This window comes from Strongylocentrotus purpuratus, unplaced genomic scaffold (assembly GCF_000002235.5).
Source record: "Strongylocentrotus purpuratus isolate Spur 01 unplaced genomic scaffold, Spur_5.0 spur5_scaffold_15, whole genome shotgun sequence".
In the NCBI taxonomy this organism is placed as follows: Eukaryota; Metazoa; Echinodermata; class Echinoidea; order Camarodonta; family Strongylocentrotidae; genus Strongylocentrotus; species Strongylocentrotus purpuratus.
In genome coordinates, this window is record NW_022145600.1 from 2,529,733 (window position 1) to 2,547,965 (window position 18,233).

Sequence of the window (18,233 nt, forward strand, 5' to 3'; positions counted from 1 at the left end):
TGAAAAAAATATGCATGTACCGGTATTCCAATTGGACATTGAACTTGAATCTTGCATATGTAAGGCTACTCCAGGTAAAAACAAGGGAATGGTTTATCAGGAGAGGTAATCTGTATGATTATACAGGTTTCAGAAAGAATTTTAACATGGGTGATCTGATGTTCAGCTGCATGCTTTGCACAGGCACGGAGAACAACACAGCCAAAATTACTGTAGCTCAATAGCATTTGTACCTATTGAATGCATGGTTGACCAAAGAGATTAAAGAGAACCACCTGGTCTCTTATTCATATAATACCAAGCTACTTGTCAACTTATTACATGCATGTAGGCCATAGTACATATTTGACAATTACAATTGTATGTGTAGGCTTCATTCATAAAAGTTCATTTGTATTTGTAATAAGTATGTTTGAAAGTTAAATTTGTTAACGCAATTTATATGAAATCTTTACCATCGACATTTTCAGCTGTTCAGCTGCAGCCTTCGTCAGCAATATGAACTGACTTGACTTCCTGTCGTAATTGGCAATGGTTATGTTGTAGATATTTATTAGTGAGCTTAACAGCTTAAAATTTTGGATGTAAAGTTTTGTGTTGAGATCAAAAGATTAACTTTCAAACAGACATGCAGGCTTTGTAATGTTTTATCAATATGAGCTCTGGTTCACATCGCAAGGATTAAAACTTTAAAGCGTATGGGAAAAAGAAAATCAAGAATTCTCTTTGTTATTCAGACCTGATAAAAACCCGATGCTAATCGGTTCCCCCCCCCCCCCCCCCCCAAAAAAAAAAAAAAATTCTTCCTGATTTTGTCCTGATTTTCCAGATTTTTCTCCTTATTTTCTCTATTCTTCCCTATTCTTCCCAATTTTTCTACAAAAGGGGGGAATGTTGTTTGATGCCATTTTTCCCCCGAATCCTCTTTTCTTTTTTTTTACTCAAGGGGGGCGTGGTGAGGGGGAAAAAAAAACCTACATTTTTTTTAGTGCTCACTATCACCCCTGGTTATTAAAGAACTCAAATTCCTGTGACTACGTGCCTGCTGCTAGCTGTATCTACCATTATAGTTGATTTTCTGCATTGTACAAGTGATGGGACTTACAGGTTTTTGAACTCTCACCCCTGCCAATCTTTACAAACAAGATAGATCTACATAACCTACAACACAACTCGCCAAAATCAACCTAAGACAAATTGAAAAGCCTTTTCCATCATCTGTCAAACATTGCATGTTGGGTAATCTCAAATTGAATACAATAGGCTGTAGAAAATTATCATGACCTTGAGATAATTTCTCAAAAGTCTTTGTGATGTTCTATATTATTTCATTGAAAAATGTTTGTCTTGTTATGCATGTAGTAGCACTGATCATAAAGATATTTTGGCATTGCTTTGAATTTGCGCACACCAGAAAATGCCAGTGTCATTCCATTTCAATGTTGAAATGTTACTTCTTTTCATTAAATTCTTTCCTATTATTTGGAGAAAAGTAGTTTCAAAGAATCATGCATAAATGGTAAATGTAAAATTTGTTTGTATAAAGTGACTATTTCTACTCATATATGTTAAAAGAGGAACAATTTTCCTGGGCAGAAATCTGAGTCTGCCATTTTGTAAAATAAAATGTAAATGCTGATGATGAATATGGACTATTCTTGTTCTGACTAAGACCTTTCTTTGTGAGTGTGTACAAGAGGCCATTACTATACATTGTAGAGTGTTTGATGTTTGTGAGGAGAAAGATGATTCAAATGATTTTATTTCTCATGCAAAACATAATACAATGAATAAAGTATACTACAAAAAATATACAAAGAAACAACAAATATAATAGTAATGGCACAAGAAAAGAGGAACTAACTAGAAGCAGAGCATGTTGAAATATTAGTTTCTTGGAGGCTGGTTAACAATACGTCTTGAAAACAAAGTATACATAGAATATATTAAATAAAAAATATGTAGCAAAGTAAAAAAAAAAAGATTGTTGGGCTGAAGTGATAGCTTTGGTGCTCTTGAGAGAAAGAAGAGAAGAAAGATTTGTAAGATTTCCTTTTATTTTCTTCAAATCTTTGAATAAGGGACTTTCTAAATGGAGAGGACGGCAGTAAAGAAACCCTGAACAGATTGATTATGCACTCAACTATTAACATTACAACTTAGTCACACTGAGATAGACACCTAACAAACAATAGACCAAAGAAACAAATAACAATTATCTGAAATGGTTACAAGTCGATTGGTTTAGAGTCAGTCTGGCGATGTTACTGAGTCGTCATGATGCCAGTAGTAGTGAGAGAAAGAGTGAGACATGATTAATGACACGTTAGAAGGCAGTAAGTCTAGATATTTTTGTTAAAAAATTATGACCATAGCTAAACTGTAGATCAAAAGTTGTTGAGTTTAAGTGCGCCCCTTCCCCTCTGTTTTTGATGCATGCTCGGATATGTGGGAAAAACCCCTGTACCTCGAAGAAAAAAAATTGACTTGAGATCCTTACTTTACTAGGAGAGTCACACCCGATTCACATTAATACACTACGCTTCTCGCAAACAGGATGTAAACAAGGTGTGTAATGTGCCTACTTCCATAACTGGTAATCTACATACAATCTTCAGATTAGGCTGCATATATAGCCCTGATGATTACAAGTAGAAGAAGATGAATGGCTAAATTAAGAGACAAAGTTGTCCAATTAAAGCTTATCTGCCGTAGTTTACAGGAGGGATTAGACTGCTCTGCAAGGTCGCTGGACAGGTGGTTATCTCATCAACTCAGCTCTCAGTTAACATAAGAAAAAGAGGATCATGGGGGACCAATGGTCACCGATTAGGCATTGTTTGTTATATAGAGGGTGTAGGTAGCTACCAGTAGTGCAGTGGGCCTTTAAGGCTGCATCATTTTTCACAGACCATACTCCCAATTTGATATTTGCAAAGATTTAGTGATCGCATATTTCATTGGTCAGATTAAATTCATAATTTTGTCATTCTGTATCTCTCTTTTTTTTCTTTTTTTTTTGTCCTGCATTAATACATTAAACCAATAACACCAAGGGTTGGATTGTCCTTTAATCTCATGCAAATTAAGTCATGATCGCGAGGAAGCCCAAAAGTATTATCTTTATTTTGTTACAACAAAATTATGGGGTACATAAGCATTATGGAATGTGTATAACGCATTTTGAAACGTGTAATAAACTGATCAAAAGTGGCGAGAGGCTGGAGCTTCCACCCCGACCCCGATATCCTATTTTCCCAGAGAGAGATAGAGATGAGAGAGAGCAGAGAATTAGGGGATCCATGCGGGGATCCATGGGGGGCTTTTATATCGTAGAACGTACTTGCCCCCTATATCTAACATCTCATTTATAGCTAGGCGATTATGAATATGAAATTAACATGACGGTGTAAAAATGGATCTGAAGGTTGCAGTTTTGGACAGTTCGGTGGCAGATAAGAGCAAAATCACACAAAAACAAGTAGTAAAAAACATACGGAAAAGAAGCTACTCTGATCCAAGACAGAACATGTCAAGCGCCATCTACGGGAATAACATTACAGGATAGATCAAGAGGAGGAAGAGATTTCTGAAATCAAAATGTCGATCAGTTTTGTAAAACATCGAGATGCCTTGATGAAAGCATACAAGGACGTCTGTAGTGACAAATCATCCACAGACTGGTGAGTATAACCATACTGGTTAGAATCCAAGAGATGAGATATCGGTTTTCCTGTTTGAAAGAGGAACAGGTGTGTGAATATGTTGTGTGGTTGCGGAAACAGTTGAACCAGGGGCGCTGGCCTTGTCGGCGAGCTCAAGTCACGGGGAAATTACCCGTGTGAATTGCGCGTCATGACCGATGGTTGCCAACTTCCGGGTATGGACTGCTTAATTTCACCTCATATTTCTGTGTCTATCACACTCTCGATCTCCGGCCATAATTTTTAGTGATATGATGGTGATGCCCTCATTTTCCCCCTCTATGTAAAATGAAGTTAAACTAACTCTAGATCATAATTACAGTATTATCATTTGCATGGCCTCTGGAGCAAGAAGTATTTTTTGTAAGATTCTTCTTGTTGCATGTTGTACGTGCTTTGGGCCGCTCTGGGAAAAGCGCAGTTACCAGTATATAAATAATAATAATAATAATAATAATATTGATAATGGTAGTAGTACAGTAGTTAAGAACTAAGCCTACGGTTTACTTCACTCTGTCGAGTAAGGTGGAGGTTGTGATTGAGATAAGACACCCTAGGGCCTTGCTCTAGATAATTTGCTAAAATATCACCTTATTTTCAAGCTTTTACAGGAATTTGTGTGTTTCAGCAGCTATTTTGATATCCCAGCATAATTTCATGGATTTTTGTGAGTTGGATTGATGCTCAATTGAAGTGATTCAGAAGTTTTTCATTTGGATCAAGCTGAAAGTCCTTGGCAGCCATCTTGATTTCTCCAGACCCCATAGTCCCAGACATGCTTCTGGAAGTTTGAGTTTGTGACATCTTTTTGACTTTGGTCTGTGTATTAATTAGGTTGTTGTGTGTGGATGATAGTGTCAGTGCACATGCAGTGTACTGTGTGTGTCTGTCTGTTGACTATCCACTGTTGGCTATTTACTAGCTCCTGTGCTTGGTTGTACTTAATTGATTAAATTAATTAAGAAGTAGAGTGTCTAGTCTAGTCTATATAAAGAGGATTTTAGATCTAAATTTTGTAATTTAAAAAAAAAAATCATGGCTGCAAGTAATATCAGTGACGATTTGCTGATAATTTCCCAGACTGATTCTCAGAGCCAAACTGGTAGGGCTGACAATACAATATCGGTGTTGCAGCCCAACGGCAACGCTTCACTTTCAGTGAGTTCAGATGGAACGGCATGCATTGGCCCATGTAACTCTGTGTACAAGGACTCCACAAAGGTTGACATGTTAGAGTGTGGTTTATGTGGTGGATGGATGTGTTTCAAGTGTTTACCATACAACAAAACTGAAAAGAAGTTATTATCTAAGCCTGAGATACAGTGGAAGTGCCCCAGGTGTTTAAAAGATCCTTTGGCTCAGGCGCAGCTTCCAACTGGCATTGATAGACTTGCCAGCATTGAGAATAAGTTAGACAAGGCTATGGAAATGTTTACAACCAATATACAACTCCTGATAGGCAAAATTGACCAAAAGGCTGATAGGTCTGAGGTTGTTTCCATCCAGACACAACTCACTGCAGTCAAATCTGATTTGGACTCGCTGAAAGTGGACCGACAAACAAATGCAAACAAAGATGTTGGACTCTGTGTGAGTGAAATGGAAGAGAGAGAGGTAAGAAAACTAAATGCTGTGGTTTTCAACGTTCAGGAGAGTGATAGCATAGATGATAAGATTAGGAAAGAGGAAGATACTAACTTGTTTCAGGCAATACTCACACAGATTGATGCTCCACCCACTAAGATCATAGACATTAGACGTTTGGGGAAATACAGCAGGGAAACGGCCGCTGGCAAACCACGCCCCCTTAGAGTTAGCACCGAAACAGTCAAAGAAAGGGACTCGATCATAAAATCAGCTCCGCGACTAAAACAATTTGTTAACACAAAGAGAGTTGTTATTCGTAGAGACTTAACCCCGATCCAAAGAGAGGAAGAAAAAAACTTATACATGGAATTGCAGGAAAAAAAGGGAGAGTCAGCCCGTCAAGGGGATATGAATGCACAGTGGGTGAGAAGGAGGGGAAGGGTGACCAACATCGGGACATATATAGAAGCAGCACAAGCAAAGAGAATGGAAACAAATGTGAGAAGAAAGACAAACAAAACACCCGTAGAACAAGTAAAAGACCTGGAGAGCCGCGAAGACTTCCCAGAAATCAACCAGTAGGTTGTAAACTTAATAAACTCAAGTGCATTTATGCAAATGTAGATTCATTATTGAATAAAAGAGATGAATTTAAATCAATCATTACTTTGTATAAACCACAAATAATTGGCATTACAGAAGTTAAGCCAAAGAATTTACGTTACAATGTTGAAGTAGCTGAAGTGAAGCTAGATAGTTTCGATATTTTTCATAATCTCTACGAAAATGGCCGTGGGATTTGTTTGTATATATGTAAGAGCCTCAAAGCAGAGGCCTATACAAGTTTTTCTGTTAGTAGCTTCAAAGAAGCAGTTTTTGCCACAGTTGATTTTCAGGAAGGTGGTAAACTCCTTGTAGGTCTTTTTTATAGAAGTCCAAACGCAGATAACCGTGTAAATGATGGGTTGTGTGCACTTTTCCAAGAAGTGGGTCAGAGTACCTTTCAGGATGTTTTGTTAATTGGGGATTTTAATTTTCCAGACATAGACTGGGGATTAGAATCTTGTACAAAGGGTGTAGAGCATCCAGCTCATAAATTTATTGAGAGCACTAAAGATGCTTTCCTAGTACAGCACCAAGTTCAGCCTACACGGCACCGTAGTGGCCAATGTTCCAATGTCTTAGACTTGGTTTTTACAGCTAATGAACATGCTATTGCAGATATTACAACCTCTGCCAGTCTTGGCAGAAGTGATCATTATACATTGATTTTTGACATGAAAATAAGAGGCCAAGGCGCCAAAACTGGAGAAACAAGATACATTTATGATAAAGCAGACTATGATGCAATGTATGATAAGATTATGGAAATTGATTGGAATAATGAATTTTGGGAGATGTCCATGGAAAAATCATGGTCTTTTTTCAAAACTACACTGTTAGACATCTTTAATCGTTATACACCAAAGAAAACACTAAACGTAAGTCAGAGGAAAAAACATTGGATGAACAGAGAGACTCTGGAAGTGGTTAGAGAAAAACATAGACATTTCAGAAAGTGGCAAGAGATGAAAAGCGAAAAAAATCGGGAAAAGTATTCTAGTGCAGAAATTGAACAGCAAAGATCTTGTTATAGTAGATCCAGCAACCAAGCAAGGTGGCAGTGTAGGAAGGCGGTGAGTTCATATGAGAAATATATAGCCTCAGGAGTTAAGAAGAATGCAAGAGCCTTCTGGTCATATGTAAACTCAAAAATAACAACTCGGGAAAGTGTCTGTAATTTAACCAAACCTGATGGGAGTAAAACAGAAACGGATCAGGAGAAGGCTGAGGTTTTGCAAGATTTCTTCTCTTCAGTTTTCACCCAGGAAGATTTACAAGATATTCCTCTCCCTTTAGATGTTGAATTTGACACTCCACTAGACGACATACAGATTACGTCAGGAGATGTGTTTGAATTACTGCGTAGACTTAAGCCTAATAAATCTCCGGGGCCTGACAAAATACATCCCCGTCTACTAAAAGAACTAGCAGATGTGTTAGCTCTACCGATTTCTTTGCTGTTCCAAAAGAGTCTTGAAAGTAAACAGTTACCCCAGGACTGGAAATCTGCAAATGTTACCCCGATTTTCAAGAAAGGTAACAAAAGTGATAGTAAAAATTATAGGCCAGTTAGTCTAACAAGCATTATTTGTAAAATGATGGAGAATCTTGTGCGTAAGCAATTGCTTGACCATCTTATGACGAATGATTTGATTTCAGTTCACCAGCATGGGTTTGTAGTTGGTCGGTCTTGCATCACCAATCTTTTAGAAGTGTTGGACCAGTGGACACAGATTTTGGATGATGGAGGCACAGTAGATGCCATATATTTGGACTTCATGAAGGCGTTCGATACGGTGCCTCACCACCGACTGCTTCTCAAATTAGAATCGTATGGAGTTCGTGGGAATGTACTTGCATGGTTAGAGTCTTTTCTGAGTGGACGGCAGCAAAGAGTAGTGGTCAGAGGCAAGCAGTCTAAGTGGGGCAAAGTCCTGAGTGGAGTGCCGCAGGGCAGTGTGTTGGGTCCATGTTTATTTTTGCTATTTGTCAATGACCTTCCAAAAGTTGTCAACTCAAATATTTCGATGTTTGCAGACGACACAAAGTTGTATGTCCGTGCTGATACTGCAGATTTAAGAAAGCAACTTCAAGAGGATCTGTCACGGATGGAAGAATGGGCTGAGAAATGGCAGCTTTGCTTTCATCCTGATAAGTGTACTGTTTTAAGGCTTGGGAAGTTACCGGCAGAAGCCTCTACAGACTATTGTATGAAAAAGGGGACAGACTCTGTAACACTATCTGTTACAAACGTAGAAAAGGACCTAGGTGTCCTAGTAGATTCACAACTATCATTTAAAGATCACATTTCCCAAACAGTTCTCAAAGCGAATCGAGTACTTGGAGTTATCCGTAGGACATTTATGTACCTCAATACTGATACTATGCCGTTTTTGTTTAAAGGCCTCGTTAGGCCCATTTTAGAATATGGACAAGCCGCATGGTCCCCATACAGATTAGGAGAACAGAGAATGTTGGAGAGCGTACAAAGACGTGCAACAAAGATTATTCCTGGCCTTAGAAATTTAACATACCAGGAGCGCTTGACCAAACTCAAACTACCAACTCTTGTTCACAGGCGTAAAAGGGGGGACATGATCGATGTGTATAAGTACGTGAATGGCTTGTACACTGTGCAAGAGATGCCCTTTAAGATGAGTACAGAAGATCGAACTCGAGGTCACTCTAGAAAACTTGAAAAGAAATATTCAAGGCTAGATATAAGAAAATACTTTTTTAGCAATAGAGTCGTGGAACTGTGGAACGGTCTCCCAGAAAACGTTGTGGCAGCTGGGTCGGTAAACTCTTTTAAGAATAGACTTGATAGTCACTGGTCAAAGAGTGTACCAGTAAGCCTTCTGTATGAGCCGGTCTAGGTGTTGTCTATTGTCTCATGTTATTACACAACCTCCTCCCTCCACAAAATAGCAGTAATCACGGAAGAATCCTGGATCGATGAACAGGCTTAGACCTACAACATCGTGTTTTAAAGTAAAGTAAGTAAAGTAAAGTAATAGTCCAAATATCAATTAACACAGAGACTAGAGGTCACGCCCACTCCAGCAAAGCATAGAGAGCTCAAGAGTCAATGCTAATGCGTATTGACCTCTAGCACTGCATACTTGCTGTGAGGCAGGTATTATTAGACCCATACACAAATATACACACCACACACTATTGCATACTAATGCACACAATAAAACCGTTGTGGCTGATCAAATTTGACACTAGACTTACAATTTGAATTTTTCTTTTTAACATCAGTAAGTTGAAAAAATTGTATTTTACTGCTATTCATCAATGTCACTAAAGTACTGATTTTGAGTGAAATCAGATGAGTTTTGTACAGTGGTGTTTGAAATGTTGATAATTAATAAAACAGCTTTCAATTACACAGCCAGGATATATAGTAATGTACCTATGTGTGGTCACGCCCTGAAGAAACGATGTGATCAGTCTACTTGTACTTCAGTGTAATTATTATTTGTCTTCCCACTTCCCACTTCCTGTATTTTCTCTTTCTCACTTCTTTCTTCCCCCCCCCCCCCCTTCTCTCTCTCTCTCTCTCTCTCTCCCTCTCATCACAATTCTGGCTTCATCTCTTTTCCGTAGGGCTGTTTTTGGCTACGAAGGAAAAACATATGACTTGAAGGTAGATGACACGGGAGGTATGTATTATGTAGCATTCATATACAGTACTTCACGTACTGTATATTAAAAAGAAAAAAATCTTGAATGTCAACAAAATGATGAAATTGATCAGATTGCACCTCATAGAATAAAAAAAAGAGTAAAAACAGTTTTACTAAAATATTTATAATAATTGGCAAGAAAAATTCAAAGATATTTTTTTTTTAAGTGTGTTTACAGACCGCAGGAGGTGACAACCTAAAGGAAGAAAATTATTTGTAAAATCCTTAAAGAGAATTGTCAGGCTCTGAACAGCAGCTTCCTCTTCACCTTGCATTCATTGGGGGGGGGGCAAAATTTATGTTCATGTGTGATTTCTTTTTTTTGTCAGAATTGCATTATGACAAATTTATGGTTAAAAATGGACCCTTGTAGATCTATATGGAGCACATGTTACAAAATACAAATGACCTCAAATATCCATGCGTTTAAGATTAATCACTGCCAAAGTGATGGAGGTGCTTCAAGGATACCTGTTTGTTACCCTCTTGAGAAGAACACTTAAATCTGCTGGAGTATCATATATATGTACCATGAATTACATAAATAAATAAGTATTACATAATTTTTGTAAACAAACATCCAGTATTCGTCTTGATGGGCTTTGCAATTTAGTACAGATGATCTTGATCTGCCGATGCGCAGATAGTGTCCATGAACGAATCTATTGTAGCATTAATGACCTGTTTCCAGCAGTGTGTATCACTCGATTATGAATTCAGATTTTGTATTGTTTTGTTTTATTTTCCTTTTTATTATTATTTCTTTTGGGGTTTTATAAATTTGGTGTTCTATTTTGTAGAGGATGGCATTGAGGAGATGGCAGATACCATGAACTGCGCCAAGATCCAGTATTGCTTCTTGAGGGTCATTGACCCTAACAGCAATCTACATAAGAATGTACTCATCAACTGGGTGAGTAGTAGTAGGCCTGTATCTCAAAATGAAGTCACAGAATTGAAATGTTGAAATGCACCTTCTCCTTTTTTTTTTACTTAAAGAGAGGTTGAGCTCTAGAAATATCAGAAGTATCAGAAATTTCAGAAACATGCAATGGGTGTTCAAGACCACAGATGAATGATCTTTGCTTCTCAACTTTTGTAGAAAGTGTATAGTACTTGTACATGTAGTTATTTAATTACCAATGATAATTAAATCAAGCTGGAGAAGTCCCAACCTGTGTGCATTTACATTTCTGCTTTTCAGTGAGTGTGATTTTGGGTGATCCAATATTTGCTCCGGTGACAATCCCCCCAGGCTTTATTTCGTGAAAAGTTTAGGGTTATAATTGGGGTTGCAATTGGGTATTAAATTTGGTTTAGGGTTAAAGTTAGCATTCCTGGTTTAGTGTGGGATATTGTCCACAGAGCAATTGTCACAGGAGCTTGTCTTGTACCACCTAATTTCCAACAAGTATTTGTTAGTTTGTTCATAGTGCTCCAATCACCCCCATATTACTGCATGATAGCCACTTCCCATTTGCTTTCAGCCCGTCTCTCACAAGTGCAGTTCCATGACAGAAACTTGGTTTGCTTTAAACTCTTTGATAATACAGTCACACCTGTCTACAAAGACCACATTTTTTGTTTCCGTTGAAAATGGTTTCTTATTGAAACATACACTAAAGGAACCTGTCTTCAAAGACCACTTTTTGTGTTCCCCTTGGGCGGTCGCTATAGACAGGTTTGACTGTACTAGAGAGAAGTTAGGTGATGATCTGATATTTTTGCTGTGTCTTTAATCTGCAGATCGGTGATGGAGCCCCCGTTTCCAAGAAGGGAACCTGTGCAAGACATGTCCAAGATGTCGCCAACTTATTCAGGGTATGATGAGAGCAGACCATTTTTGTTTAGTATTTCAATTATATTTTTATTTTTTCTTTGTTTCTGTCTATCATTATTTCTTTAAATGGCAATCAAAAACTTTGTATTGAGGTCATTTGTGTTCAGGCAGGACAATTTGAGAAACAGAATGGAGAAAGTTTGAAATATATCTGACAAATATATTTATCACTAAATCTATATGAATCTCTAATTGGCAATTGATCAATGGAGTGTAATGTAGTCACAGACAACCCTCCCGTTTATTGTTTACAAAACTATTGTTAGTTTCTATTTTTCTCTGTGATTTCTCCCTTGGGGCACTACTAAAAACATATTATGAATAGAATATTGTTATAGGTCCTCTAAAAAATAGGGCCCTCGATGTCTATTGGAAACCAGATTATCTGATTGGGCGTGAGTTATGCATACATGTACATGTATGATTTATTGATGGTGGCATGGCAGGGGTTATATCTCCCTATTAATTCTTTTGTTTTATCTTCCAGGGAGCCCACGTGACCGTAAATGCTCGCTCAGAAGATGACATCGACGAGGATAGCATCTTAAAACTGGTGGCCAAATCTTCCGGCTCCAACTATGGCTTCCACAAGGAGAAGCCAACGGGAGATGTTGGGCAGACAGGACCAGTGGGATCCGTCTACAAGAAGACCAACGCAGCCATGGAAATCAAGTCAAAGAGGAGTGATAAATTCTGGCAAGATACAGAGGTGGGTTTCTCCTTTAAAGCGGGACTGCACTACTTGTAGCTAGTTGCGCCCTCTATATAGCCAACAGTGACTAAGCGGTACCCATTGGTCCAACATTGTCCCCTTTTTCTTATGTTATTTGAGAGCTGATTTGTTAAGATAACCACTTGCCAGTGACCATGCAGGGAGGTCTAATCCCTCCCGGCCAAACTAGTGGAGATTGGCTTTAACCTCTTCAAAACCACCATGTTTTTGAGCAGTAGACCTGTTTACTAGTTAATGTATTTTAATTTATGCGTGTTTCTCTCCGTAACCCCTGGTTACTGGTCAATGAATTCATTCACTATGAATGATAGCATTACATGTACCTAGTTTTACTCCTTTTCTTTTCTTTACCTCACCTACATTTGTTCTTTCCCTTTATCTTTTTTCCTCAACAGAGTGATGAGAAGAACCGTGTCAAGCAAGAGACGGCCAAGAAACAGCAAGAACGTGACATCATTGATAAGGAGAGAGTGGAGAGAGAAAAGAGGGAAGGCGCTGAACGCGAGAAAAGAATGGCAGAGAAAATGAAAGATGTTGAGGGTAGAAAGTAAGTACTGTTGACTAATGTTTGGAGATAATTTGTATTTGGTCTTTCCGTTTGTATTTTCTGTCTTCTGTGCAGTCACACTCAAATTTCATTTTGCCATCTTATTTCTTAGAAATAGTGACTGGTTGTGTACCCTTTGATAGTCACATTTTGCTGTCAAAATTGTTTGACATATTTGTTTAGTTTTTTGTTTAGTTTGGGGAGGGGGTTAGATGGTAAGGAAAAAATATACAGAAGTAGAGAGCAGTTTTGCTATGTAGTTGTAATTGTACATTTCTCTTGATGTGAGGATGACATTTTTTACAGAATGTGCTGTTCAGATATTTGAAATTCCCATTGACATTTAATCAGGCAAACTGTATATTTGTATCGGGTTAAGAAAAGAGATATTGCTATTCTGATCGATCAAATACATTTGAATATGTGTCAGTTGCTTAGCACTGATTTTAACTCCTTCCCTGCTGTGGGCGCCAAATCTGGCTTCAGAATGTGAACACAGAAGCATCCACTATCCTTAGTTCATTCTTCCAATGGGAAATGTATTTCTAACACAATTTAGCAAGTGAAAAAAAGAGTTGTATTCCAAAATTATTTGTGAAAGTTCGTTTATGACAATTGTTCAAAGCTAAGTGTTATTGAAGGAATGGAGCACCTGTAATGAAGACATTTCCCCTTTATCGATTCTTGTAGGAGACAAGAACAGAGATCACATGAAGAAGCTGTCAAGGCAGAACAGTCAAGATGGGTAAGTCTTCTTAGTTTTGATCATGATGATGAGAATAATGATAACAATAATAGTAATAATAAGATCAGTAGTAAAGATGATAATAAATAGCAAGAAGAAGAGGAGGAGGAGGAGGAGGAGGAGGAGGGGGGAGGAGGGAGGGAGGGAGGGAGGGAGGGAGGGAGGGGAAGAGGGAGGAGAAGAAGAATATAAAAATTCTAATGATAACATGGATAATCTGGAAGCTTTTGGTATATCAGGTATCACCCTCTTGTATTGATAAATACATTGTGGCACAGGGAGATTAGTTGTGTGGCATATAAAGAGTTAACAAATGAAGCAGTTTGAGGTGTCCTATGTTAATGAGCCCTAAAGCAAGGGAGAGGTCATTGCCTTAACTTTCCAAATTATTATGTTTTGACAGGAAAACAAACAGGAATCAGATGCAGCTCCTACACGAAGGACAGGGCAATCAGAGGAGAGGAAAAAGGTGTGTATGGAGACACAGAATACAGTCAACCTATCTATTATCAAAGGCCACTCAAGCAAAACAGAAGAGAATTACCACTGTAGATGGGTTGTCTTTTCAGTCATGTTCTACAAAACCTGTTAATATTCATTAAAGTATCCAGTTTGATCATGTTGGAGTCCTGAAAAAAGGAATAGAAAAGAAAAGAGGAAGAGATATAAAGAGAAGGGAAGAAAGAGAGAGAAAGAGAGCAAGAGAGAGGGAGAGCAGGATACAGGGGTATGATGATGAGGCTACAATAGATTTCCTTGGGGCGGGGGGGGGGGGGTCTTGAATTCTTCACTAAAATAATATTGAAAACAGACATTGCATGGTTTCTTAGGATACAAACAGTGAAAACGATGTCAAAAGATTACGTTTGTATGGCTACAGTTGCTTGATGACCATACCGGTACTCATCTTCTCACTTTATGACCCAATTAATAAGGTTGGCTTTACAATACATGCTCATTGTTTTCAAGTCGTATTGATATTATTTAATATTCTCAAATGTAATGAGCCATTCAGGGAATGCAACTGAAAAAAAGGAAGGCCTAGTGCTTAGTTAATACTGAGAGTGTCTGAACCATTTTCAAAAACAGGAAATGGCAGCAATGATATCTCAGAGGAAGCAGAGCTCTTCAGAGCCGGTCACAGAAGACCAGGAAGCCCCACCCCCAGTATCACGTGCTCCCGCCGTCAGACCTCCTGCTGCCAGACCTCCCATGCCTGTCCCTGAGCCGGAACCAGAACGGGAACCGGAACCAGAACCAGTATGGGAACCAGAACCAGAACCGGAACATGAGCCGGAACCTGTATACGAACAGGAACCAGAACCAGAACCAGCATACGAGCCCGAGCCAGAACCTTATTCAGATCCGTATCAAGACCAGGTTCAGACCGAGCAGGATCAGTACCAACCAGAAGCCCAGTCGGACCCATACCAGGACCAGACGCCAGCCCAGGATCCTTACCCAGAGGAACCTGAACAAGAACTTTATGAAAACCAAGGTCAGTCATTACGGAATGGTGTTTATGTGCCACAGAGAATATCAGGGGGTCACTAAAGCAGGGCTTTGAGTTGTTAATATCTTTCAGTTTGAAAATTGATTAAAAAGGAACTTGTTAAACTGTTCTTGTTAATATGATTTGCTTTCTAGACAGCATTCAGCAGTCTTTTTGGCGAGTATGGTCCAACAACTACCACCCCCCCCCCCCCCTAACCAAAAAAGAAAATTTATAAATTGACTTTTTGATTATTTTGTGTGCTGTATTTATTTTTTGCAGGATAATGATATTTATTCTATTATATCCACTGGGATGAATACTCCGTGTAAATTACCATCTTTGACCATTTGAGGATTGAAAGAACTTTGACTGACCAAAAATGAAATGGTCAATATGGCCCATATTCTACTAATTCATTTAAACCCAAACCTGGGTCTAAGATTACGTTTAACAAACAAAAACATTAACCTCAAACTAGTATCCTTTATCAAACCCAATTACGAACAGGAGCTGAAATGCAGCGTCGGATTTAAGTTTCAGTAGAATACGGACCTATACAAATGTGACTATGAGTAGTAGAAGAAGTACCGATAGACTAATTGGGCATTTTGTTTTGGTCCTCCTAGAAGCATTGCAGGGCCAGGACCAGGACCAGGGCATGACAGCGAGGGCTCTCTACGACTACCAGGCCGAGGATGATACAGAGGTGACCTTTGACCCCGGTGACATCATCACGCAGATTGAGCAGATCGATGAAGGGTGGTGGAGGGGGCAGGCCCCCAGTGGCGAGTTTGGTCTTTTCCCAGCAAACTACGTGGAGCTCATCTGAGGATGGTCCTAGAGGTCCTATTTCACAAAGCCCTTTCTTAATGACAAATGACAAGAATCAGTGACAAATCTGCTGATGACCAATCAGAAGCAAGGATTTCAGTAGCTTATAACAAAAACTGTCATTTGTCACTGATGATTAGTTCTGTGAAACACCCCCTGGAGAGGTCCATCCGTGTGTCTTGAGGATCGTTGATACAACCTGGCTATGAACTATGGTGGGGTCTGAAAGCTTTGATTAATGGCTTCCCTTTTATATATCATTTTATATAGATTTTTATATGAGTCATGAATTTTGTCATTCAAGCATTTAGGTAAGTGTGGTGAGTGTTGTCTCGTCCCAGTTCATTGGTCCACCTCTCGCAGAAACTTGAGTAAATATAAGGATGAGGTTGTAATATAATGGATTCAGCCTTGAACTTCTGGTCACAAAAAATATGTTATCTTAAGTTTAATCCTTGCCTCACCCCCTTTTAAGATTTAAAATTAGCACTGTTGGTAGAGAGGTAAAGCTAGATTTCTATGTGAGTAATGTGTATGAGATCTATGTAAATGTACATTAATGCTAGGATGTTATGCAGATTCTTCAAATATAGTGCAAAATTGGACCAAAAGTAACTTTTAATGTACACTTCTAATACATATACTCTTTATTACAGTAGGTACATGTACATGTACATATGATATTTACCGAACTATTTTAAATAGAATACATGTGGCTTAGTCCAAATTTTACTGCAAAATCATAATAACTTAACATGCATAAGACATTGGGTTATTTTCACAACTAGTCCATGTTTGGGTAATATTCGTGCTATTGTATTAATTGTATTGTATTTAATGTATTAAATGAATCAATTTACAATACCCGAGACTTCCTGGTTACTTGTTAATCTACTCTCTAAGCTATCGAGTTATACGCAACACTTTTCACCTCTTATTCTAGAACATACCGGTATTGAAAGTGACACTCATGCCTTTTGTAAGTGAGATATTATCACTCCAAAAATTCCTTCAGCATATTTTGTAATTTGTACATGCATAGAAGAACGGAAGTATAGTTTACTTCCTACATAAAATTTAGAATATGTATTGTAGCTACAAGCTGAAATAGCAATGATTGGGAAGATGTGTGGCATGAAGCTGTTCAATAGAAGGAATACAGTTGCAAAATTTACACAGAATCATGCATTTTTTAAATTTGCTCTTGGTACTATAATGTTTCCTGGGATTTAGAAAAACAGAATAATTAACATCTTCAGTCAGCCTGTGTACTAAAACTTTTAATAGACTGTGATAATAGATTTCCTTGTTTTTTTTTAGATTTATGTCTGTGCACCATAAATTTCTTAAAAATACTCGGAATAGCCCCCGCATTTTTTATATTTCATAGGGCATTTTATTTATCAGTAGTGATGAAACTTTAAAGAATATACAAAAAGCTATTGAGAAGGAAGTTATTGTAATGATCTTCACCAAAGCTATTCCTGCTTGAATGGTCGTTGAAATACCTGAGGAAGCTACAAAGTAGTGTACATCATGAACATGTTTTTGTGTAGTAGAGGCAGAGCACTGTTTAAGTCCATTCATTGTTGTATACTTAGTTGTATTATTGTCATTTTTTATTTGTCTTTATAGATACAATTCAATTAATGTATTGTCTTTAGTATGTATTGCTTGTGGTCGTCAAGAAATCATTCAGAGAAAATTGAGCATCTTCTAGAATCATGCTATGTTGATCTTTCATGTCAAATGATACACCAGTTCTTTTAATTTATGTTGGAATTATTCTATAGATTTTCACAATGAATGAAATAAATATATTTTATAAAGCACCGCAAGTAATATCTGGTTATCCATTACATTTTTGTGTATGGATGTGTTTTTTTGTTTGTACTGTATGATGTTTGTGTATATGTATTTTATGTAGTGCATTTATTCATTCATAGTTATAAAAAAAAAAAAAAAACTCAGAAATACTCATTAAAGTCAACCTCAAGGGTGTTTAAGAAATTGCTATTTAACATTTACACATCAAAAGCTCTAGGCCCATACCAGATTCAAAACCCAAATTCTCGAGATTACAGCTGAAGATCTGATCATCGTTTCACCGAACATCCCATCTACTGGTTTGCCGACATCCCATTGCAACAGGTATTAATTTTATTAAATGCTTTTCAATAGGATGTTGGCAAACTTGTAATTATGACTGTTTTGTGAAACTATGCCCAGGTCAATATTAGTCCCTGTCTTCAAGAAAGGTTCGACCATAGACCCATTCTATCTCGATAGCAAGCACTTGTAAGCTTCTGGAATATATAACAGACAGTTATTTGATGAAAAATCTAGTGAGAAGTTGCAACATCTTCGCTGAAAATCAACTTGCGTTTAGGAGGTATAGAACATTGTGAGTAAACTTTAAATTTTTAAATGGTGTAACTGACCGAATTTAGGTTTCC

The 18,233-nt window shown here is 37.9% G+C and overlaps 1 protein-coding gene across 1 annotated transcript; it reads left to right on the plus strand.

The window, feature by feature from the left end:
* Positions 1-3,551: 3,551 nt before the first annotated feature.
* LOC115923970 (drebrin-like protein A) lies at positions 3,552-15,974 on the plus strand. The gene is made up of 10 exons (XM_030985338.1): positions 3,552-3,683; positions 9,507-9,562; positions 10,387-10,499; positions 11,333-11,407; positions 11,914-12,135; positions 12,555-12,706; positions 13,397-13,451; positions 13,855-13,920; positions 14,541-14,949; positions 15,573-15,974. The coding sequence occupies exons 1-10, from the start codon at positions 3,601-3,603 to the stop codon at positions 15,773-15,775; spliced, it is 1,434 nt and encodes a 477-aa protein (XP_030841198.1). The 5' UTR covers positions 3,552-3,600; the 3' UTR covers positions 15,776-15,974.
* The last annotated feature ends 2,259 nt before the right edge of the window (positions 15,975-18,233 follow it).

What these genes read in the sequence shown, in the direction of transcription:
- LOC115923970 (XM_030985338.1), top strand. Translation starts at nt 3,601, where the DNA reads ATGTCGATCAGTTTTGTAAAACATCGAGATGCCTTGATGAAAGCATAC. An exon ending in AATTCTGGCAAGATACAGAG is followed by an intron (nt 12,136 to 12,554) that starts GTGGGTTTCTCC and finishes TTTCCTCAACAG; the next exon opens with AGTGATGAGAAGAACCGTGT. An exon ending in AAAGATGTTGAGGGTAGAAA is followed by an intron (nt 12,707 to 13,396) that starts GTAAGTACTGTT and finishes CGATTCTTGTAG; the next exon opens with GAGACAAGAACAGAGATCAC.